This window comes from Notamacropus eugenii, chromosome 1 (assembly GCF_028372415.1).
Source record: "Notamacropus eugenii isolate mMacEug1 chromosome 1, mMacEug1.pri_v2, whole genome shotgun sequence".
Taxonomy (NCBI): domain Eukaryota; kingdom Metazoa; phylum Chordata; class Mammalia; order Diprotodontia; family Macropodidae; genus Notamacropus; species Notamacropus eugenii.
The window spans coordinates 570206142-570231185 of record NC_092872.1 but is presented as its reverse complement, the minus strand read 5'-3'; the positions used below and the strand labels follow the sequence as shown (position 1 = coordinate 570231185).

At 35.8% G+C, this 25044-nt stretch overlaps 1 protein-coding gene and 1 pseudogene across 1 annotated transcript in view; both read left to right on the top strand.

Moving 5' to 3' along the window:
• Positions 1–25044, top strand: part of CSMD1 (CUB and Sushi multiple domains 1) — a 2598423-nt gene that overhangs the window by 2230786 nt on the left and 342593 nt on the right. The window contains exon 38 of the mRNA XM_072634370.1: positions 19922–20040. Within this exon, the coding sequence (XP_072490471.1) occupies positions 19922–20040 (119 nt within the window). The remainder of the gene's footprint in view (positions 1–19921; positions 20041–25044) is intronic.
• LOC140520437 (ran-specific GTPase-activating protein pseudogene) lies at positions 12051–14333 on the top strand (annotated as a pseudogene).

The window sequence follows — 25044 nt, the reverse complement described above, 5'->3', positions numbered from 1 at the left end:
AAGACAACTCATTCTATTTAAGCACAACACTACAGTAACTTTTAGAAGGTTTTGTCTCTACCAGTCTTTTAGCCCAAGAAACTTAGAAGTTCAGCAAGTCAGTCTCACTTGGGTAAAAGGGGAGCACATTTCACGACAGGAAGCCTCTCAGCAAACCAGAAGTCAGTCCTACTTCAGCAAAGTAGTGGGAGATCCTGAGTCCCTGTGCTGGAGCAGGCAAACATCAACACCAGGACTTCCCACATGCCTTAGCATTGCCAAAGAACCAGTAGATTTCAGCTCAGAGAACTATCCCTGTGCTTGAGTGTAGCCTCAGGCAAACAGGCATCCTCCAGCTTGATGAGAAAGTAGACCAGAGCTCCACATGCTTCAGCACAGTCCAGGGCAAACAGGCATTCTCTAGTGACTTCCATGTTCTTCAGGGTAGCCCCAGGAAATGTAGAAATAACCCACCCAGCCTTAGAACATGCCAGACACCACTAGGACCTCCAATTTAGCACCAGGTAAGGTGCCAGATCCTTATAGCCCTATAGCCTCCAGCAGTACCAGTTGTTCTCTGTTGCACCCCACTAAGCACAGGATCTGACACAAGGGTCACCTAGGGGCCTCAGGGTACCTTAAGGGCAGCACTAGGTATATAGCCAGGGCCTACAGCTACTGGGACAAGAAAGTTGAGACTGTGTCCCTTCCACCCCAGGTGCAGAGCTTAAATTTAAAACAAAGGAAAAAGACCAAATAACAAAGCATCTGACCATAGAAATTTATCATGGTAAAACTGAAGACCAAGATACAAAACTCAGAAAAGTATGACAATGTCAAAACACCTATAAACCAAACCCCAAAGAAAAGTGGTCTCAAATTCAGAAAGAACTTGTGGAAGAGCTCAAAAAGAAGCTTAAAAATCATATAAGAGAGGTAGAAGAAAAATGGGAAAGAAATGAGAATGGTGCAAGAGAATTATGAATGAAGAGTCAATAACTTAGAAAACTTGGAATTAATCCAAGAGAAAAGGAATTTTTAAAAAATCCACTGAAGAAAACAGTTCCTTAAATATTAAAATTGGCAAGATGGAAAAGAAAATGCAAGAGCTAATTGAGGAAAACAACGCCTTAAAAATAAGAATTGGGCAAGTGTATGGCTGGGAATATGACTAAACATTGTAAAAGAACTCAAGACTATAGAATCTTACTTTGGTGACAAGTAAGATCAGGGTATGCAACCAGAGGAGGACACCAGAGTCAAACCTCCTACATCAAAAGTCTCCAAGAGGAATATGAATTGGTCTCAGGCCATGGAAGAGTTCAAAAGGGATTTTGACAATCAAGTAAGAGAAGTAGAGAAAAGATTAGGAAGAGAAATGAGAGTGATGCAAGAAAATCATGAAAATCAAGGCAACAGCTTGCTAAAGGAGACCCCAAAAATACTGAAGAAAATAACACTTTAAAAAATAGACTAACACAAATGGCAAAAGAAATCCAAAAAGCCAATGAGGAGAAAAATGCCTTAAAAAGCAGAATTGGCCAAATGGAAAAGGAGGTCCACAAACTCACTGAAGAAAATAATTCCTTCAAAATTAGCATGGAGCAAATGTAAGCTAATGATTTTATGAGAAATCCAGAAACTATAACACAGAACCAAAAGAATGAAAAATTAGAAGACAATGTGAAATATCTCATCGGAAAAACCACTGACCTGGAAAACAGATGCAGAAGAGGTCATTTAAAAATTATTGGACTACCTGAAAGCCATGATCAAAAAAAGAGCCAAGACATCATCTTTCAAGAAATTATCAAGGAAAACTGCCCTGACATTCTAGAATCACAGGGTAAAATAGATATTGAAAGAATACACTGATCACCTCTGGAAAAAGATCCCAAAAGGAAAACTCCTAGGAATATTGTAGCCAAATTCCAGAGTTCCCAGGTCAAGGAGAAAATACTGCAAGCAGCCAGAAAGAAACAATTCAAGTATTGTGGTAATCCACGAGATCTAGTAGTTTCTACATTAAAAGGTTTGGAAGGTTTGGAATATGATATTCCAGAGGTCAGCAGAAATAGGATTAAAATGAATAATCACCTACCCCAGCAAAACTGAGTATAATCCTTCAGGGGAAAATTTGGATATTCAAGGAAATACGGGGCTTGCAATCATTCTCACTGAAAAGATCAGAACTAAATAGAAAACTTCACTTTCAAATACAAGAATCAAGAGAAGCATGAAAAGGTAAATAGGAAAAAAAAATCATAAGAGACTTACTAAAGGTGAACCACTTATATTCTTATATGGAAAGCTGCTATTTGTAACTCATGAAACCTTTCTCAGTATTAGGGTATTTGGAAGAGACAGACAGAAAGAAAGACAGATGGATGGATGGACGGACAGATGGACGGATGGATAGACAGACAGACAGATAGATAGATAGATGATAGATAGATAGATAGATAGATAGATAGATAGATAGATAGATAGATAGATAGGTAGGTAGGTAGGTAGATAGATGTCACAGGGTGAGTTGGATATGAAGGGATGATATCTAAAAAATAAAATTAAGAGGTGAGAGAAGAATATATTAGGAGGAGAAAAGGAAAGATTGAATGGGGTAAATTATCTCACATAAAAGAGGCAAGAAAAAAGGTTTTACAATGGATGGAAAAAGGGAGAAGGTGAGAAGAAATGAGTGAATCTTATTCTCATTGGACTTGGCTAAAGGAAGGAATAACATGCACTCTTAATTGAGTATCTTACCCCACAGGAAAGTAGTGGGGAAGGGGATAAAGGGGTGGTGTGATAGAAGGGAGCACAGAGTGGAGAAGGAGGTAGTCAGAAACAAACAGTTTAGAAAAGGGACAGGGTCAAAGGAGAAAATAGAGTAATTAGGGGGCAGGATAGGATGGAGGAAATATAGTTAGTCTTTCACAGCATCACTATTATGGGCGTGTTTTGCATAAATACACATGTAAAACCTATAATGAATTGCTTGCCTTCTCAGTGGGGGTGGATGGGGAGGGAAGAAGAACAAAAGAATTTGGAACTCAAAGTTTTAAAAACAAATGCTAAAAATTTGTTTTTACATGCAACTGGGAAATAAGATATACAGGCAATGGGGTATAGAAATCTATCTTGCCCTTCAAGAAAGTAAAGGAGAAAGGGATAAGAGGGGGGATGATAAAAAGGAGGGCAGAGTGGGGGAAGGGGTAATCATAATACATGCCATTTCAGGGTGGGAGGAGGGAAAAAATGGGGAGAAAATTTGGAACGTTATTTAACCTCACTGGACTTTTAGCATCCACATCCATAAAATGAGGAATTTGTGCTCATTGACATCTAAGTTTCTTTCAAGCTCTAAATCTGTAGACTTGTGATATTTTGCTAAATCTTCTTATGAGTCATGTCCACCAATTGTGGACTCCATGGCTCTGTACTGACCCTTCTTTTCAATAAGAAAGGAAAGAAGCATTTATTAAGTTTTTATTATGTTCTGCATATGATGCTAAGACAGAGGATAAGAATACAAGCAAGAAGGTAGTCCCTACCTTCAAAGAGCTTACATTCTAATAGGGGAAGAAAACATGAAAAATGTGGGAGGATCCAGAAAGGAAAGAGATGAAGTGTGATTTTTAAGTCCAGAAATTCATGAATGGGGGCAGGAAGGGAAGGAAAGTGGGCTGGTCTGGTGCTTTCATAAAACAGAAGAGCCAGAAGGACCTCACCAATGGTAGAAGTGGAATGGTCCTTTTTGAAGGATATTCCAAGATGATCAGGCTTTAGGGTAGTAAGATGTTCCAAGGTGAGGGGGCCTTGGGTACTGAGGGAAGTTCTAGGATAAGATAGCAGTAGGGGTTTGATTTTGCAGTCCAGAAATGTCAAGAACAGAGTGGTCACATTGGTAGCACTTGTATATATCCCCTTCTCCCTACTCACATAGCCAATGCCTTCATTTTGACCCTCATTAGCTCTAGAACTCAAGGTATACTCCTCTGCCATTCAAAAAGTCTTAAAAACATGACTCTTTTCCTTTCCAGCTCATTGTACATTTTTCCCCTTCCTGTTCCATATTATCTGATCAAGCTGGTCTCATATAGTGCAGTGAATGCACCTCTACCTCTGAGAATCCCTAGGTTCCTTCAAGACTATGCTCAAGAGCCACCTTGTGAACTTCCTGATGCCTTTAGTTGTAATTGTACTCCCTGCCCAAATCATCTTGTATCTCTTTTTTATATTTTTGTGATATTCATATATATTTACATGTCTCCCACTATATAATTTAAGCTTCTTAAGAGCAGGACTTATTTCACTTCTTTGCATCCGCAATCTGGGGAATCACAGTATTTGGAGCGTAGTAGGTCCTCAATAAATATTCATTGAGTGATAAGTCATAGTGATTTTATTACTGTTGTATGACAAGGGGGGTGGTCTTATCGTGGTGGTAGAAACACCAAAAATTTATAAATGGAATTTTCTTATTGCTGTTTTCATTGATTTTATAGTACTCTTTTGAGTCGTTTTGAAATAACAGATATAAGAGGATTCAATTTCTTTGCAAAGTTTACTGTGCAATAAAAGCCATAGTACTTTAACTATAGCCACAAGGAAGAGATCTAAGCACTTATAAAGAATAATCAAATCTCTTAACTCTATTGCTTTGAACCATGAAAGGGATGAAAGGGATATGGCTTCATGAAGGAAAGCATGGGGTGGGCATTCAGCTGTATCTCTGTACCTTCTGATAGTTAAATAGCTTAGTATCTTGTACAATCAATGAATATGAGTTATTTTGATAATAAATTTTAAATAAGACATTAATGATCATCATAGTATTCTCCTGATAGACTTTTTCCCCATGAATTATATAGACCCTTACGAGATTGTCAGGAAACCTCAGGTTTCTAAGAATTCAGCTCTAATTTTATGGTCTAGCAAACAAGCAGCACTTTTCTACTTTTTCTAGACTCCCTTATATTATTCAGTCAATTCAACCATCAAACAGTAAATATTTATTTACTTAGTTCCTACTATTCCCCCAAATCTGACAAACTGCAAGGGTAGAAATAAAATAAATGTGCTACTTATTTTATAGTCAAATCTAAAGCCATGTAAAGTATTTTCTTTGAGCAGTTTTAAGTTAAATTTGAACGGAATTTCAGGTCAATTTGCTATAGAAAATAAATAGCAATACCAGTTTAGAGTAGTATCCTTTGGTGAGGTGTTTTTGCATTTTAATAATGATAGAAAAATTAAGCTAAAAAGCATCTTACCTATCTCTTTCCTGATGTAGGCCTCAATTCCCTTATCTCTAAAATAAGAAGTTAGACTAAACTTTCTCTAGCTTCTCTTGCAACTATAAAATTAGATGATACTAAGATTTAAACGCATAATAAGTAAGTGGGGTCCTTCTTTGCATCCCTGAAACTCAATTTTGTAAGAAGCCATATATTCAACTTATACACAAGGCTTAATCCATTTGTTAGCTCCATAGATTGAACCATAATAGTGGTGCCCAAGCACCACTTAATGGCTATATCTTGGGCCCTTCTGGCTCAGAGTGAATGTCAATTTGTAACTGTTTCTCTTTTCACTAGCAACCTGGAGGGTTTTCCCCTTCCAGTGTGACTTTTTTCTCTTTTTTTTAAATTAAAGGGGCCATCCCTAGATTCACTTCTTTGAGAAATGTATTAACTGAATGGCTGTTAACCTCACTCAAAGTGACAACCTGAACAGGCCTTAGCCTAAAGGGGCCAGGGTCTCCCATTCCATACTGGGTCATCTCCAGTAGTCCTGATGAACATCTGGCCACTGAACCCAGATGGCTCCGGAGGAGAAAGAGGCTAGTGACCTTGCACAGCCCTCCCTCACTCAAATAAAAATGAACTGCATGTCATGTCATCATTTTCCTAATGTCATGGTCCTCTTCAAACATGAAGGGCAGACATACACAACAATCTGTTTGTTAGTTCCAGGAATTTTCTTTTCCGTTTTTGATAAACTTAAAATACATATTTGTTTTACTCAGGATCCAGTCAATTTTGTGTTAACGATAAAAACAACCTTAATTTTATTTTTTAGTGAATAGAGCCTAGAATCAGGAGGACCTGAGTTCAAATCAGGTCTCAGATGCTTGATACATATTAACTGTGTGACCTTGGGCAAGTCACTTAACCCCAATTGCCTTACCTCCCCACCCCAAAAAAAAATTGGGTGAACACATGCTACCTATGAAATTAATTTAGGCCCTTATTCTCGTGTTGGCCCCATTTTTTAAAAATTGGTTTTCACAAAATTTCTTTATGCTGTTTGAGTTTTATCTGTTCTTTTGTTATAAAACATGTGTTTCCCTTATCAAAGATAGCATTACTATATGTTTTTTAAAAACAATAATAATAATAATAACTAAACTTACTTGAATATTTCAAGGGGAATAATTTCATTAATGCGATTACTCCATCCACTGATGGAGATTACAGACCATACCCCAATAAACTTTTACATGAGCTTGTCTTATTAGATCTTCCCAAGAACCCCAGGAAGGGGTTACTATTATTATTCTATTTGACAGATACTAGAGGTTAAGTGACTTGCCAGGGTCACACATGTAGTATGTCTCTGAGGCAGGTCTCAAACCCACATCTTGTTGCCTAGCATTCTATACACTAAACAGGTAGCTACCTAACGAATTCCTACCCTTACATGTATGCTGCTTCTCTGATCCTCATCCAAAATCTTCTCTGATAGTAACCATTTTATGGATCTTCCAGTCTTTTTCATGACAAGCTTAAGATGTGCCTTCTTGGACGAACATCCTATATAGAGGTTTTTTAGCATTTTTTTCTGTCATCACTCATTTGGTATTTATGTATATCATATGTGCTATATTTTCACGAAAGTCTTTTTGTTCTGTGGGGACTTTAGGTCCTCTATGACCTGAAACTGGGTGGCGGACTTCAGAAATACCAGAGGGTACTCATTTCTGCATACTGTATTAGTTCAGGGGTCCCCTGGGATCTCTTTCTGCCTTAGAGCTTCCTGTTTTGGTGCCCATTCTTGGTGCTCTTTCAGTCTCTGGGTGCCAGAATACTCCTCACAGAGAGCCCTCCTGTCCATACCCCATCCTCAGTTTTGGAAAGACCTTTCTTTTTGTTTCTCTATGCCATAGTGGATGGGGGGGGGGGGGTGAGGGATGGGAAAATCACTCACTATGATTGTTTTTCTTGTGTTTTCAGATTAGAATTCAGTCTGGTACATTTCTAGATCTTTATGGAGGTTTAGTGAGGAATTAGGCTGTACTATTTTCTTTTAGTCCATCATCTTAGCTTCCTAGTGCCTTTACATTCCAAAGGATATGCCAGTTATCTAGTAAAGCTTATATGTTCTTTATGTTTGTCAGTGACAGAAGAGTCTAAGAAAGTTTGAATAGAAGAGGTCACCATTAAATGGTTGCCTAGAATATCTAGAAATATCTATCAACCTATCTACTTATCTACCAAACTATTTATTTCTCTATTGGTCTATCAATCTGTCTATCCATCTATCTGTCTGTCTGTCTGTCTGTCATTTATCTAAGTCAAGAAAATAGTCTGCAAAAGTATAGAGGGGTTGGGATTATAGAGGATTGCCTAGAAGAATTAGGTATATTTAATCTGGAGAAGAGGAGATGGGGCTATGGTCGCTGTCTTCAGATATTTGAAGAGTTTTTGTTTGGAGAATGGACTAATCTTGCTCAATAGGGCCCCAGAGGTCAGAAATAGAAGCAATAGAAAGAAGTTTCAAAGAAGTAAACAAACTTGATGGGCAGAAAAATTTTCCTCTAATGATTAGAGCTATCCAACAGTGAACAGGATTCATTTAGATGAGGGATTTTTAACAAGGGTTTCATGGACTCTTTCAACAGGCCTATCAATTTGGATGGAAAAAAAGTATATATCTTTATTGTCGCTAACATATAACTTCCTTTTGTAAGCCTATATATTTTTATTTTATGCATTTATAAACATTTTGGAAAGGGATCCATGATACACAAAAAATTAAGAACCACTGTCAGTGGTGAGTTCCTCCTCATTAATGATCTTTTAACTGTGTTCCTACTTGAGTATGACACGGAAAAGGTTTTTTCAGGTTCCTTCCAATTCAGTTTCTGTAATTTATTTTTATGGAAGAAATTTTCATATCAATAAAATCACTGGTCCTTAAAGTAGAGGTATTGACTAATTTTCTTCTTATTTAAAATCCTTCTTTGTTCCTGTATATGACAAAGTCCTTAAAGTCAGAAAGTATATCATATATTTTTCTGTATTCCTCACAGCATCTACTATATGCCCTGGTCCATCATAAATGTTTAATACAAATTGGATGATTAATTTACTAGGGGTTATATAATTATGTGTTGATTACTAATCAGTTAAACACATTGGTAGAAAAATAGTTTTCGAATCACGTATGCTACTTCTGTGGTAGTGCACACTATTTGTGATAGCCTGTATAAACTAAAACCCCATCTAATGTGATATTTTATTGTGTATATAATTTCAGATAATTTTCAAAATGGAATATGCTCCCAGAGTTCTAGGTTTTTTTGTGCTGTGTGTCCATTCATTTTCCTTCCACATTTTTGCTGAAAAATTCTATTTAAAAATCTTATGCACACATTCATTGTGCTATCAGGCATATCTGTTCCCTTCATGGTAAAGTGAAATGTTTGATCTCACAATCCATTAAGTTATTGTCTTGACAATGACCTAATCTGTTAGTAAGCAGTGAAACAAGCCTGGATTTCATTGTGAACAATTACATGCTACTTTTCTTTGGTTGGAAGAAATTATTAATGCAAGGTTTTAAAGTGATTTGATTTAATCACAAGGTATCCCACAGACATTACTGAGAAATCATTGTGAAGACGGGGCCCTACTTTCTCATAACCACTAGCCATTAACCACTGACCAACTGCCACAGGACACATCTAAGAATAGGAACCTGGGAATGGCAAGAATGATCAGAATACTAACACCTTTTCCAGCTCAGCCCTCACAGCTATTGTCTGAGGAAGCAACTCCTGTAAAGAAGGGACTAGCCACCCCTTCCAACTGACACTCTTAGGTCAGGCAACCACTGTACCTGTAGTAGAAGTAGAGGGAGAGTCAAGAGGCAGTGTTTGCCAGGCTAGTCAAACCAATGCCACCACCTGACTGCAACTTTGCCTCAGACCCTGATGGAGATAACTAAGGACCCTGAATCCAAAAGCCTAGTGATCAAGCTTTCTTCCAACTCAGTATCTTCAACTTACACCCTGAGAATCAAAATCTATTGAAGATACAGTTGGCAATTGATCCTACAGGTATCAGAGCCACAGCTACTGAAGACCCAAGAAGGAAAGTTCTTGCTACCAAAGTCCTTAGTACTGTATTAAAATGATTTTTTCATTCATTCATCTTAAATATCTTGAAAGTATTGTGGAAATATACATGTTCATATATATGTGTATATATACATACATGTACATTGGTATATATACATATACACATATTTGCAAGTACTGTAGATATCATGTTAGTTTTCTGTCAGTGTAAAACTGCTATTGACAATGAAGATCAAAGAAAGCATCCCTAAGAACTCAATATGAAAATAAATTAGACAGTGAATCATGTTTCCATGCTTATCCATTTCCCCAAAGATCTAGAAAATAACTAGCACAATTGTTTCTTTCAATGGCCAAAAATCTACAACAGAGAGTTTTGTATTATGCATTTATCATGTATCATGTATACTGGAATGAATGCAAATTACAGCAATTGAATAGGATTATGTGTATTCTTTGTTAACAAGCACAGCATTTAAACAAAGTCCCTTAATTTAGGCTTTTTATGTCTTGATTTGATTTAGGCCTTATAAGTATTAAGCTTTTCAATTTAATCTGAATATTTTATTATCTCCAATTAGTATGTAAATTCACTAAAACATTCAGAAGGAAGATCAGACAGCAAGGTAGCATAGTAGATAGAGAGCTCAACTTGGAATCCTGAGTTCAAATTCTGCTTTAGGCATTTACTATGTGGCTCTCGGCATGACACATAACCTCTTTCAGCCTCAGCTTCCTCATATGTAAAATGAGGATAGTAATAGCACCTAACACCCAGGGCTGATATGAGTATAAGTTAGATAATAGAGATATAGTGCTCTCTATAAAGCATTCTATAAATGCTGGCTATTATTACTAGTATTATTACCTTTGCTTTCGACTTTACACATTTGTTGTATGACAAGAATCAGGTAAGTTGTTTAACCATTCTGATCCTCAGTTTCCTCATCTAAAAAATGAAGATAATAATAGCACCAATTCCCAGGATGCAGGTTGTCTTGTTATCATCTGTCATTCTTGTCCAAGTCTTCTCATAAATGTATTTTATATAATGGCATGTAATGTGTTCCAAATATGTTTTCAACATTAGTAGCCACTTTTGACACTGAACATGCCTGATACAATCCTGATTAATTATACATCCTAGGAAATCCTTTTTTAAATGTCCTGATTATCGGAGTTTCTTATTGGTTACATGAGGCAACCCTTTCACACCTACTATTTGCCTTTTCGTTATGCTCTCTGTGATATTTGGTAGTTATTTGGAGTTAGTGGCATTCAAGTTCTCACAGATTTACACTAACACTGCTAAAATCTTTGAATTGGAAATAGGGACAGTTTTTGTTGTGGCAGATTTAGGTTCAGTATAAGTGTTTTGCAATTTCCCAAAGGAAATTTATCCTGTACTTCTCCTTTCTACACTAGACCTTGCTTATTGTCCATTTATTAGACAGACCCCAAATTATTTGCATGTTGAAATTTTTCATGTATGTGATTTTTCCTGTGTGGACAGACAAGTGAAATTCATTTAAATGAACTCTCTTGCAGGAGTTTCTATAATGTCTTGTAGACTGAATGAAAACAATACTATGTGCAAACTAGAATATCTGGAAGACCTCACCATTCACAGGGTTTACATTTCAGATCTCTTCATAACTTGTCTCTTTTCTACCTACACTTTATCCCCTTTCACAAACTTTATGATGCAGTTCTACTAGATTTCTTGGTATCCTGGCATTTATATAGTCTAAACAAAGTTATTTCTATGTTGTCTCTCCCATTAAAATGCGAACTCCTTGAGGGCAGGTACTATGTTTTTGCCTTTCTTTGTAACTTGTACACTTAGTGCAGTTCCTAGTATATAAGTGCTTAATAAATACTTGTTGATTGACTCATTCTGCAGAATAGCTCCTCAACCACAGTGGCAAATATTTTGCCAGTCATACATCTGCCTATTTTTTGCCTCTCCTCCTCTTTATTATCAGAATCATTAATGTTGAGTATTTCTATTGTGACATCTATAGAATCTCAATCTTGGTATATGAATAGGAGACATCTTATTTTAAAAGAGCCTTTAAAGGGTCACTTTGTTCTCCTGTGTTGAATGCATTTTCATAATCAACAAACAGTAAGCACATGGTTTCTTATATGTTCTCCATTTTTATTCAGTTTCGTAAAGATTTATTCTGTTTTTGAATAGTATTTGTGAAAGTCTGCTTATTTTCTAACAATATCCTTTTATATTGAGATGGCCCCGATAAGATTATGGATTAATTGGGAAACAGACACATAGTTGGTCAGTTGTTGATGTTTTTCAGTCAGTAAAGGTAAAATTTCTATAATTGTTACCTTTGCCTCCTATGGATACCTTACAAATGAGTCGTTCAGTGCCATTGAAATTTCATCCCCTCTACCTCAGATTTCCTCTCTGTAGACTTGATAATGTAGTACTCTTTAGTATTATTTCTGCTTCCTTTGGGGACCAGCATTTGGGGATTCAAAAGTAATCTATGGTCATCTGACCATCAGCTTGTTAGAGCGATGATCAGAAATGAAATGGGGGGGAAGGGAGAAGATGTCTCCCCACGCTGGGAGGGTGGAGGGCACAGGATGGCGCGCTTGCGTGGTAGACACCGGCGCCAGAGGAAAGTACGCATCTGACCCGACCGGCCTCCGCCACCGCTTCCGCTTCCTGTGCCGCCGCTTCCACTTCCTGTGCCGCCGCCACCACCACTACCGCCGCCACATCACCTCCCTCTCCAATGGCGGCTGCCGAGATTACTAAGGAGTTGGACACCCCCACGGAGAACGTGAGTGACTCAAACCATGACCCGCAGTTTGAGCCCATAGTGTCTCTTCCTCCGCAGCAGATTAAGACTCTTGAAGAAGATGAAGACGTGCTCTTTAAGATGCGAGCCAAGCTGTTCCGCTTTGCAACTTCGAATGGCCTTCCAGAATGGAAAGAGCGGGGGACGGGGGACGTGAAGCTTCTGAAACACAAGAAGAAAGGGACGATTCGCCTCCTCATGAGAAGGGACAAAACGCTGAAGATCTGTGCGAATCACTATATAACCCCGCTGATGGCGCTGAAGCCCAGCGTGGGCTGTGACCGGGCCTGGGTCTGGAGCACTCACGCCGACTTTGCGGATGAAAGCCCCAAGCCGGAAGTGCTGGCAATTCGATTCCTAAATGCGGAGAATGCCCAGAAGTTTAAGGCAAAATTTGAAGAATGCAGAAATGAGATAGAAGAACGAGGAAAGAAAGCAGGAGTGGCCAAAGAGAGCAGCACCGATAAAATGGTGGAGAAATTCACGGAGCTGTGGGTGAAGGAGAAAGAAGGCAGCCAAGAGCTTGAGAGGCCCGAGGCACCTGAGAAGAAGACGACGACCAAGGACGTGTTACCGCAATAAATCATCAAGTGGGCCTCACCTTATTTTTTATTTTCTTTCTTCATTTCTTTTTTAACAAAGGACTTGATATAAAGAACTGAATTCCATCCACCATGTTGTTTTCTGAGGTTTTACACTTTTGAAGATATCTTCAGCAAATCTATTCCCGGTTACGTGTACTTTGCTAATAACATTCTTTTCCATAATAGAAACACATCAAAAAAATGAATAAAACATTCAAAAGCTGCAAGAAAAAATAAGAAAAAGGTAATGAAGAAAAGATATGACATGCAACTAAAATAAATGGTTTAAATCAAACAGACTGTGGAAAAAAATGTGAAGAAGTGGACAACAGAAATGATTTTGATACCAACTTTAATAATTTCATCCAGAAGTTCAACCATGTAATTGAATTTCTAGGAGAATTAGAAAAAAGAGCTTAGAAAGTACCTTAGACAGTTTGCCTACTTGCCTTAAGAGAGAGGTGGTTTTTGAAGCCCATACAGAGTTAGAATCTAAATTAATTTGTAAAATCTTATTAGAAAAAAAGTATAATATGGGATTATTGGTAACATTTTCTCATAAAGCAGAAAGAAATGGTGAAGGGCAAAACTAGCCTAAGGAAAGCTTAGCAAGATGTCCATCTAAACCAAGTTATACCAAGGACATTTGGGGGTGAAAGACTAAAAATAGAAAAAAATGTAACACGTCCCAAAACTGAACTCATTATATTTTCTCCAAAAATTTTCTCTTCTTCCTAACCTCTCTATTATTTTTTAAGTTACCACCGTCTTCTCAGTCACCCAGGATCACAATAAATAGGTTTCATCATGAACTCTTCACTCTCTTACCCCCCATATTTAATCCAGTATAAAATCATGTCACTATTACCTTCACAATATCACTCCTATATGCCCCTTTTTCTCCTGTAACATTGCCACTACCTTGGTGTAGGCTCTCCCCACTTCACATCATACCTAGACTCTTTAAATAGCCTGCTGATTGGTCTACCAACTTATACAAGTTTCTCTCCATTCTAGTCCTTCATCCTGTTAGCTTTCAAAGTGATCTTCATAAAGTTCAAACTACCCCCACCTCCCAACACACACACATACTACTTGATAAACTCCAGTGGCTGTCATTCAAAGTCCTTTATAATCTACTCTTTAGCTCCTACTTTTCCAATTTTCTTGCACTTTATACCCCTCCTAACTTATTCTGTGATCCAGAGACACTGACCTTCTTGCTTTTCCTTGAACAAGACATTTGCTCTTCCAATTCTGAAAATTTTCTCTGACTGTCCTCCATGATTGGAATTTTTTCCATCTTCATCTCTACCACCTCTTGGCTTCTTTCAAGTCCTAGCTAAAATTCCATCTTCCACAGGAAGTTTTTCTCAATTTTCCTTAATTTTCATGTCTTCCCACTGTTGATGATTTTCCATAAATCCTGTATATAACTTATTTACGTGTAATCTCCATTAGACTGTGAAGTTCTTGAGAGTAGGTGCTTTTACCTTTGTTCACATACTCAGTACTTACAACAATGCCTAGCAAATTATAAGTGCTTAATAAATATTTGTTGACTGCCCAGTTTTACTTTTTGTGTCCTGATCTGCTCTTTATCAGTCATCCTTTCTAATCTTAATACTCAATATAATAAAATTAACATTTATAATATACCTTGTGTTCAGAGAATCATATTAGATGCTGAAGATATAAATTTGAGGTAAGACATTATCCTTTCTCTTATGTCACTCACAGTCAGAGTTATTGATACTAGCACAGAGATTGAAACACCCAATGTTACTTGCATAGTAAATTTAGAGAGGTAAAAAGCACTATACTATATGTCAGGAAGGGAAAGATTGTTATGGTAATTGAGGTTTGCTGGTAATTTTTTGAAGGAGGTCTTTTGAGACAGTCTTCAAAGAATGGATACAATTTAATAAATGAGAAGAGGGAGCAGGGGTCATTCTAGGAAGAGAAGTCTGAGCAAAAACTTAGAGGTATGAAAATAACTTACATATTTAGGCAGGCAAGAGAGTGGTCCAGTTTGGCTGACACAGAGTACATTGAGGGGAGTGATTTACCTGAAAAGGTAGGGTAATTTCAGTTTATGTCTTTTTAGAGAACCTGCCTTGGTAAAAGTTTACATAGTTATAGCCAGATATTTGAAATGTTTTTCTCCCCAGCGTAGAAGGAATTTGAGTTTACATCTGTTGTGTGTACTAACCAAAAAATGTTTTTGTAAATGTGAAAATCCATTTCTGTGCCTTTATATTTTAAATTCATCAAACAATTTAATATTAACTGTTTATGTTAAAAAATAATAGAAGGTAGCCTTTAGTATAAGTTCCAACTACTGTACTATACATTAATTGGATCATCTGTACATTGTAGAAAGTATTGGTTTTTAATTTTGTTTTTATAAAGTGCCTCATCATAGTACAGATATGAGCCTGAGAATTTGCAGATAATTACAATGGAGCACATATTCTGGTAGGACCTATAGGACCAAGGTGGACAGATTTTGAGTTTGGATCTGGCAGTATACTTTATCTAAAGACTGTACCTAAATTCAAAGAAACTCATCACCAGAATTGCCTCAGGGTGATTAACCTCCTGTCCCTACTACCTGCCCTCCTCAGTGTCTATCAGAGATGTTTGTCAAATAACAGAGCAGTATGAACCCCGAAGAGATTGTGGGTCCTTGAAGGACTGAAAGACTTAAGTGGGCCCTGTATCCACATTTAAAATTCACATCAATGTCCTTGGATTTTATAATGTGTCCTAACTTACTATGTTTACCAGTACCTCTGCTGGCCAAATCCTTAAGAAAAACCCTAGCATACTTAATCAACATGTTTTAGTGACAAGCACTAACACTTCCTATCCATGGTCAGTGGAAAGTTTTTTGCTTTGTTTTTGTGTTGGCTGTGGATACCAATGATGGGCATTTTTAAGTAATTGAGACCATCTGGATAATTGTATAATTAGGCAAGGCTAGTTTACGCTTGTGTCTTCATATTGTTTGGAGAAAGAAAGTATATAATAGTCAGCAAGTGGGATGAAGTCATCAGCAGGGTTTGCAGCGTGGTCCTGGTACAGAAACAGATAATGCCTGAGAGAGTAACTAAAACATTTCAAGTTGTTTTAGATTGCTTGGACCTTGTATTTTACTTCTATTTGACATCTATTTCCTTTATTACTGACTTCACAGGAAGCCAAGCTACATGGACTTTTGATTTTCATTTTCACCTATTCTCTAACCTCTACACCTTAACTTTTAATGAAATATATGTGTCATGGATTCATGGGGATTTTCTAAATCAGTTTCATGACTCAGACATTATATTATTAACATGATTACTTGGAAAAAAGACTATTTGCATCCCCTAAAGTTTTACTCTTAAGAAAAGGGACTTGTTCCATAAATGATACTAAAACTTGCAAAAAGCAAACTTGGTTGAAAAAATATAAAGTTTATCTAGATTTCTTTTCCTAAAATTTAAGGCTATTTTTTCTAAGAGTGTTCACAATAAACTTTGTGATAATCCTTCCTTCTTTTGAATATTTGTATTTTGATCTGTCTTTTCTATATAGTAGCATATTAGCATTTATATAGTGTTTTAAGGTTTGCAAAGTGTTTTATAACTATTAATTCATTTTATTCTCACTAAAATTTAGGGAAGTAGTTCTATTATTCTCATTTTACAGATAAAAATATTGAGACAAATTTCTAAACTATCTAGAGAACTGACTCAACTTTATAAGAATACAAGTCATTCCCCAATTAATAAATGGTCAAAAGAGATATGAGCAGGCAGTTTTCAGAGGAAGAAATTAGAGCTATCTATAGTCATATGAAAAAATGCTGTAAATCATTATTGATTAGAGAAATGCAAATCAAAACAACTCTGAAGTACCACATCACATCTCTCAAATTGACTAACATGACAAAACAGGAAGATGAGCAATGTGGAAAATGTGGGAAAATTGGAATACTAATGCATTGTTGGTGGAGTTATAAGCTGATCCAACCATTCTGAAAGCAATTTGAAACTATGCCCAAAGGCTATAAAACTATGCATACCATCTTGGACTCAGCAATACCACTTCTAGGTCTGTATCCCAAAGAGTACATAAAAATGGGTAAAGGAACCATATGTACAAAGATATTGATAGCAGTTCTTTTTGTGGTGATCAAGAACTAGAAATTGAAGGGATACCTATCACTTGGGGTATGGCTAAACAAGTTGTGGCATATGAATGTAATGGAATGCTCTTGTACCATAAGAAATGATGAGCAGGCAAACTTCAGAAAAACCTGGATAGACCTACATGAACTGATGTTGAGGGAAGTAAGCAGAACCAGGAGAACCTTGTACACAGTAACAGCAGCATTGGGTGATGAATAACTTTGATAGACTTAGCTTTTCTCAGCAATGCAAGGCTATAAAAATAAATTCCAAAATACTCATGATGGAAAATGCTATCCACATCCAGAAAAAGAACTATGGAGTCTGAATGCAGATTGAAGTATACTGTTTTGTTCCTTCACACTCTCTCTCTCTCTCTCTCTCTCTCTCTCTCTCTCTCTCTTCTTTCTCATGGTTCCTTCCATTGTTTCTAATTCTTCTTTTCAACATAACTAATGTGGAAATATGTTTAAAATTAATGTATATATACAGCTCATATCAGACTATATGCCATATTGGAGAGACAGATGACAGGGGGAGAAAATTTAGAACTCAAAATCTTATGGAACTGAATGTTGAAAATTAAAAATTAATTAATTTTTTAAAATACTGAGACAGAAGTTAATGACTTACCTAGTTTTGTTGCACAACTAGAACAAATCTGAAGCTGGTTTTAAACTCAGATGCTCTTGTCTCTATGTCCAGCTCTCTATTTGATCACCAAGCTGCATTTGACAATGTAATCCAGTCCTGTTACTGCTAAAAAGCTCTTATATCTACTGACAGATTAGCTAAATGTTCATCATGTATTTTCAAAGCCTTTCTCCTTTACAAAACTAGTCTTGTCTTTGAATTTTATTCAGTTTGTTAAAGCTATGTCTCTTATGGATTCTCAAGAAATTGATAATGCCTATGATTGTGTTCTGATTCATAACTTTCACATTTTATTGCTGGGAGTAGGTAAGGTTATTAAATAGTGTTTTCAGTCCAATTAGGATACTTCTTTTTAATAGGTTCATTTTCTATGCCTTGCTTTCATAGACTAGTTTCATGGGATATTAAAATCATTTTGCTAGACTTAGAAGCTTAATGACAAGTTTATTAGGCAGCCCAATTCAAAATATCCAAATATAATTGCCCTCCAGGTAAAGAATGCAAGAGAGAACACATATGTACAGTGTATAAGTCTATGTAAAATCTGTGGATTGCAATAGTATATAAAGAACATTTTTTATTCTATTCTGATTACATTAAAACAGCATTGTTATGTCCTTGATTAGAGCTGGCAGTAGACATGGGTATGGCAGACAGACCTGGTATGATTTGATACCATTCCTGCTTAGAATAATGTGTTTCATGGAGCATAAAATCTAGGAAGAGCTTAAGGCATCTTTTACTTCTAATCCCCATATTGTAGAGATGAAAAATCTCTGGGACCAGGGAAGGGAAATGACTTGCATGATCAAGTTAGTAACAAACTTGGTAGTTGAACCCAAGTTTTCGGATTTTGAGTTGACTGCTGGTTCCTTTATTCTTCACTACCTTAAAATTTCTCCAAATGACTTTCCTCATGTAGCACCAATGCAATATTCAAAGCACCTATGGTGGCTGTGAATATGCCAGCACAATTCTGAATCACAAAGTACTACAGACTGTCCACATGGAAGACAGAACCATAACATTTATAGACACCAGAAAGCCAAATTCCAACACCAGAAAGCCAAATCCATCATAGTAACAAAGAAATCTATACAATAATAATACAGAGTGCAATACCATCCCTAAGTTTTCCTTCTCTTAAGCTTCCCATAAATCATCGCCCTTAAACAAGTAACAAGCAAGCTCTCTCATTCATGCTAGTCAGCTACCTTTCCCAGCTCTGATTTCTCTCTAGTTTCCTCTGTGCCCTGCTCCAGCTCCACCTCTTCCTCTTCCACCCAAGCACTTCAGCAAGCTCCTCCCACCACATGTGACTTAGGCTTCCATGTGATTTAAGGTCACATGGGACTATTAATGGGTGGGAAAGTTCTTCAAATTAAGCAAAAAATTATATTAATGATAAGAATACACTATCAATAAACCTCAGTACCTGAAATTCTGAACATAAAATTAACTTTTGGGAAATAAAGTCATCTTCAACATCTCATAAGATCATAGGAGTCAAAAGTTTTAAAGAATCTTAGAGATCATCGTACAACTCTTTCATTTAACAGATGATAAAATTGAGGGATAGTGAGGGGAAAGGACTTGTCCAGACAAAAGGTAACATGCAGGAGGCCTAGGATTCAAAGCTTGAACCCCTTACTCCAAATCTATATAGTTTCTCTCTACATTGTTTTGTTTCTTATACTTATTGATAATTTCCAGCTTGCCCTTTTTATATCTCATATGTACCCAGTGGTTTTCATGTTATCTCTCCCTTTAGATTGTGAGCAGGGATTTTTATTTCCCGTTCTCTTGTATCCACAGTGCATAGCAGAGCTTGGTATATAGAAGTAGCTTAATAAATGCTAGTTGACCTGACTGTTGCATATGTTATATTCCTCTTTTAGATTTTATGCTCTTTGATTGCAGGTATTGTTTTATTTTGTTTTGTTTTTGGTATCTTTAGCATAAAGACTTGAGTGTGGTATGTGATCAGAAATGTTTATGGATTTGAATTCACCTCATGAAATCATCCAGCTTAATTTAAGTTAAAATATATCATCCTTTTTATTACAATATGGCTTAGGAACCAATTAATATATACAAACTAAGTCATAGAATAATTTTACCATTATAAGAGATGTTATAGATCCTTGAATCCAACTCCCTTATTTTACCGATAAGGAAGCTATATATCAGTTCTATTTGTAAAACTAAGTCTAGTTACATTTTCTTTTCCTCCTGTAGAAGTAAATAACTAGAAGGGAAACCTTGTTCTGATTGAGAAGACAGGGAAAATTGTTCTTAAATGTCTCATTATTTCTGCTTTTGTTTTTGTAGCTGTTGGCCTTGCAGCATGCCAAGAACCAGTGCTTCCTAGCAATGGCATCAAAATTGGAGATAGGTACATGGTGAATGACGTTCTCTATTTCCAATGTGAGCCGGGATATACGTTACAGGTACTCTTTTGCATTTCATTCTCATTGGAAGGACTTATCTTGTGGCCATTAGCTTATTTAACTCCATAGACCATGGGAATAAGGGAGCCTGGTATTATCCTAAATAAACTATTGCTCTTTGACTTTGTTCAGTTTTATAGTTAAAAAATATGCCTTAAACACGGGCAACTGTTCCACCAATATATGCTCTTGGTCATGAGAGAAAATAAGTCCGAATCTATATAAGTATTCTAAAAACATTTTTCACTTTTTTTGGTGCTTTCTTGTTTTTATATTCAAACATTTCCAGTTTACTCTCACTTTATGAGAGGTCTCTTGTAACAAACTAAAGAAGTAAAACTAATAATACAGCCCCAGATTCACAAAACATTTCACATCTGTAGCACCTCCTACCTCTCTATTAAAAAAAAAAAAGTCCAGAAATCCCTTTTTCTCTCATTATACCTACCTCATTGAAGAAGAAAAGAAAAATTTCTTGTAACAAATATGCATAGTCAAGCAAAACTAATTCCCCTAGTGGCTATACACAAAAACATATATCTCATTCCACATCCTAAATCTATTACCTCTCTGTGAAGGATAGCATTTTTCATCAGTCATCTGGAACCATGGATGCTTGTTAAGTTGATCATATTTCTTACAGCTTTTAAAGCTGTGTGTTTATACGCTGTTGTTATTATACCGATTGTTCTCTAGGTTCTGCTCATTTAGCTCTTCATTATTACCAAAGCCTACACACTTGTTTTATCATATTGATGTGATAGTCGAAATACTTTTCCTGGTTCTGCTCACTTCACTTGGCATCAGTTCTTACAAGTTTTCCCACATCTTTTGGAAATAATTTATTTCCTCATTTCCTACAGGACAATAAGAATTAATTGGCACTACTGAAGGAAGAATGGTTTAATAGAGTCTTTAATCTGTAGTCAGGAAACTACAGTTTTTTTCAAAAACTAGCTTTTGGCAGTCCCTTTTTGTGGAACAGTGCATTTCTTAGAAATTGAAGTGTCTGTCTTATAAATAAACAGACAAATATAGCCATTTCTCCCCATGATTCAGCCATACTAATAATATATGCAATAAAGTTCTGCCTGATACCAGATTTGAAGTCCATGTTAAGAAAATCAAAGGATTTTTCGTTTCCATGAAGTTTCTATTACCTACTTCTAAAACACATTGATACTTAAGATCTATTCTTATGCTCACTTTTTCAATTTTTTACAACAATCGAGTAATTTTAAAGTCATCTTGTATCAACATTTCCAAAAAAAAGTTAATTTCATACTAGAGAAGGTATTATTTGAAAGTTAATTAATTAACATTAATTAACAATTCATTTGAAAAAACAAAAAGTCAAGACTATTAAGGGAAATAATGAAAAAAATACTGAGGAAGGAGGTTTAACAGAACCAGATCTTAAACTACATTATAAGGCAATAATTATCAAAATTATCTGATACTGGCTAAGAAATAGAAATATACAACAATGGAATAGAGTAGTAGCAAATAAACATAATAATCTTGTGCTTGACAAGTATAAAGACAAGATTTTGGGATAAGAATTCATTATTTGGGAAAATTGTTGAGAAAACTTGAAAGCAGTAAGGCAGTCATTTGGGGAATGGATGAACAAGTTGTGGTGTATGATTGTGATGGAATATTATTTTGCTATAAGAAATGATGAGCTCAGTGATTTTAGAAGAAACATAGAAAAACTTTCATGAAATAGTGAAGAAGGAAATGAGCAGAAGCAAAAGAATACTGTATATAACAGTTTTTAATATTGTTTTAAGAACTACTTTGAACAAATAAGTTATTTTGACTACTATAAATACCCAGATTAGCTATAAAGGGCATATGAAGAAAGACACAGTGGAATAACTGATGAATAGATGCATAGAATAATTTCATATCTATATCTATCTTCTACCTATTTGTGTTTAATAGTAGTCAACTTTAGGGTGGGATAGGAGGGAACTGGAGGGAGGGAAGAAAAAAAAGAAATTACATAATATTATTGTATATTTGAAAGGGATAGCAAGTTGTGCATAGTAGAATTGCAGTTTCATGTGTAATCATCTTTTTTTATTGTACTGTGCTATAGAAATGCTTCTTTTATTCCAAAAATTAAAAATTAAATTAAAAAAGAAATTTAATATACACTAATATAGTTGGTTCTCATTTATCAATCTATTTCGATTGTGTCAAACCCTGGACAAAAACAGGATCTCCGCACTTATATGCATCACCACTTAAAAGAGATCATTCTAAAAATATTTATTCAGGAAAAAATAAACAGATGAGCCATGTCTATTGTCCAAACTGAAAACTAACAAACCAACAAATAAATGTCCTAGCTAAGATTCTTAGATTCATAGCTTGAAGACACCTTGGAGGACATCCAATTCAACCTCTCACTTAACAAGTGAAAAAAACTGAGGCCCAGAGAAGTGAATCCCTTGTTACAGGTAACATGGGTAGAAAATTACAGAGAGGGGCAGCTAGGTGGTACAGTGAATACAGGACTGGACCTGCAGTCAGGAGGACCTGAGTTCAAATGTGACCTCAGACACTTGACACTTACAAGCTGTGTGATCTTGCGCAAGTCACTTAACCCTGATTGCCTCACCTACCCCCTCCAAAAAAAAAAGAAAGAAAAGAAAATTACAGAGATAGGATTTGAACTGAGGTACCCTGGCTATAGATCTGGTCTGTTTCTGGAAAGGAGAGATCACTGAAGTTCTACTGAGTTTAATTTATTTTATACTTATCTGTTGGAGAAAATTGTTAAAATTCAGAGCCACATGATTGTGCTATTGGCAAAGAAAAAAAGTGCAGTTCACAGAAAGCATATTAGCAGCACGTAATAGCACATAATAAGACCATGATAAAATAGATTTGCTTTTACTCGATTTCATGACCATAGAATATATGCTAAAGCAAAAGATATTAGTAGGGAATGATCCAATGGAGTGAAAAAAACTTGATTATCTTGCTGATTAGAAAAAAAAAACCTGATTATCTACTTCTAAGGTCTCTTATAGCCTTAGTATTCTGAAATACTATAATTCTATGATTTCTTATTGATTTTTTATTCCTGTCATTAAAGACTATTTACTCCCATATTTTCTTGTAAAAGCCTTGTAAAAGTAATAGGTCAAAGAGTCAATTGAGCTGGACACATTCAGTAAAAACTTGCTCAGTTTTTATTTTTATTGACTTCTTACAATATAAAAACATATACCCGTTATTCTCAATGTGTACCAATTTGGGGCTTAACTTCATATATCTTTTCTTTCTGTATTTTTCTTTAAATGACATCACAACTGGCTTTTGCCAAGGGAAACATCACTATCATCATCATGTCTTCTGTTCCTCTTCTCTTTTTCCTTTTCTTCTTCACTATTCTCTGCTCCTCCTCTTTTTTGTCTGCTTTTTTGTTTCCTTTTCTCTTCATCCAAGTCCTTTTAGTTTTCTTTTCCCTCATTCTCTTCAAACTTCTCATCTTCCTCTCCTTACCATATTTTTACATTTTTTCTACTTTATATCACTTTAGTTTCTATTAGCATGCTTTTAGCAAACTTATTTTCCCCTTTCACGAGACTCTCATGTCCTTAGAAAATTAATAACAAAAGTTTCTTTAGAGAGAGTATTTCATGTAACAATTGTTTAATATGCCCATTTGCAGAGAAAGGCCTGTGGACTCACACCTGCAAACCCCACACAGGCTATTTACTCACTCTGTTGAAATGCAGACTGGACTATTTTTCCCTTCAACTCAAACTCTGAGTTCACAGTACTTTCATTAGAATGAACATAAAGGATTCTGGGTTTTTCCCCTCTTAATTGCAAACATTTGGGAACTTAAACTTACAAATTAATGCATTCAAAATGATAACATATAAAAATAAAACATGTTTTATCCTCAAGTCTTATTTTTCCTTTCAATATTAGCTTTCACATTAATTTTCTTTTTTTCCCCTTTTCTTTTGTTGGACTGGTCCTGTGATTTCAATCCTGGCAGGATCTTTGGTGTGAAAAATCCCTCTATAGATGTAGATGAGCAACTTATCTGCAGTTTAATAGGGTACCTAAAAGGTTAAGTGACATGCCCAGATTCACATAGCTCACATGTTTCAGAGGTAAGATTTGAACTTTCCTGAGGTCATACCCTGAAGGAACAAAAAGGGAGTGCAGGGCATGGACAGTGTTGTTCACTGGATTTTAAAGGCCCGAAGGCCCTATGGTAAGATAGGACGAAATACAGATTGAAAACCCAATTCATATCTTCAAATTAATTAAAATGATTTTACCTAATTTCTATAAGCATGAAAATATTTTAGTCACTTTTAAGCAAAGAAAAGAATTTGATTTTCTTAGAAATGTCATGCTGACTAAATTCTAGTCTTCCTTCAAAAAATGATAGTAGACAGTTCCCTTTGGAGAACTGATAAACTATTTTTTTACTAGGTCATATATTGTTTGTGAGTCAGCCAAGATCTTTAGGTAGAATCATAAGGAACATATGTCCATAGCAAAATCAATAGCAGACTATGACCTGGATTCATAATAACTGAGCATTTTATTATTGTTTTCCAGCAGAGGTCCTTTAAAAGCTTTTGTTCTGCTTGGTAAAGTTATGTGTCTCTGTAATTCAATGAAAAATGTATTCTATAACTTTGTTTTCTAAGGCAGCCAGCATGTGTCTGGGATTTCACTCAGGGACAATCTATAGTGTAATTTTAGCACATATGTATATGTTTGTTTAATTTTTGCTAAAGCAACTTTAAAAATAAGTTGAGTGTGAGGATTGGATGGCCAAGCTTAGGAAGTCCATTTCATTGATAAGGTCAGTATCCCAACATCCCAACAACAAATATATTTAGGATTACTTAACATCAATTAAAGATTTATTTTCAACTATTTTTGCATGTGGCACATGAAAATTTGTAAGTTACATAAGCATTGTAGATAAATTGTAGTATGGAGAATAAAATTAAAACA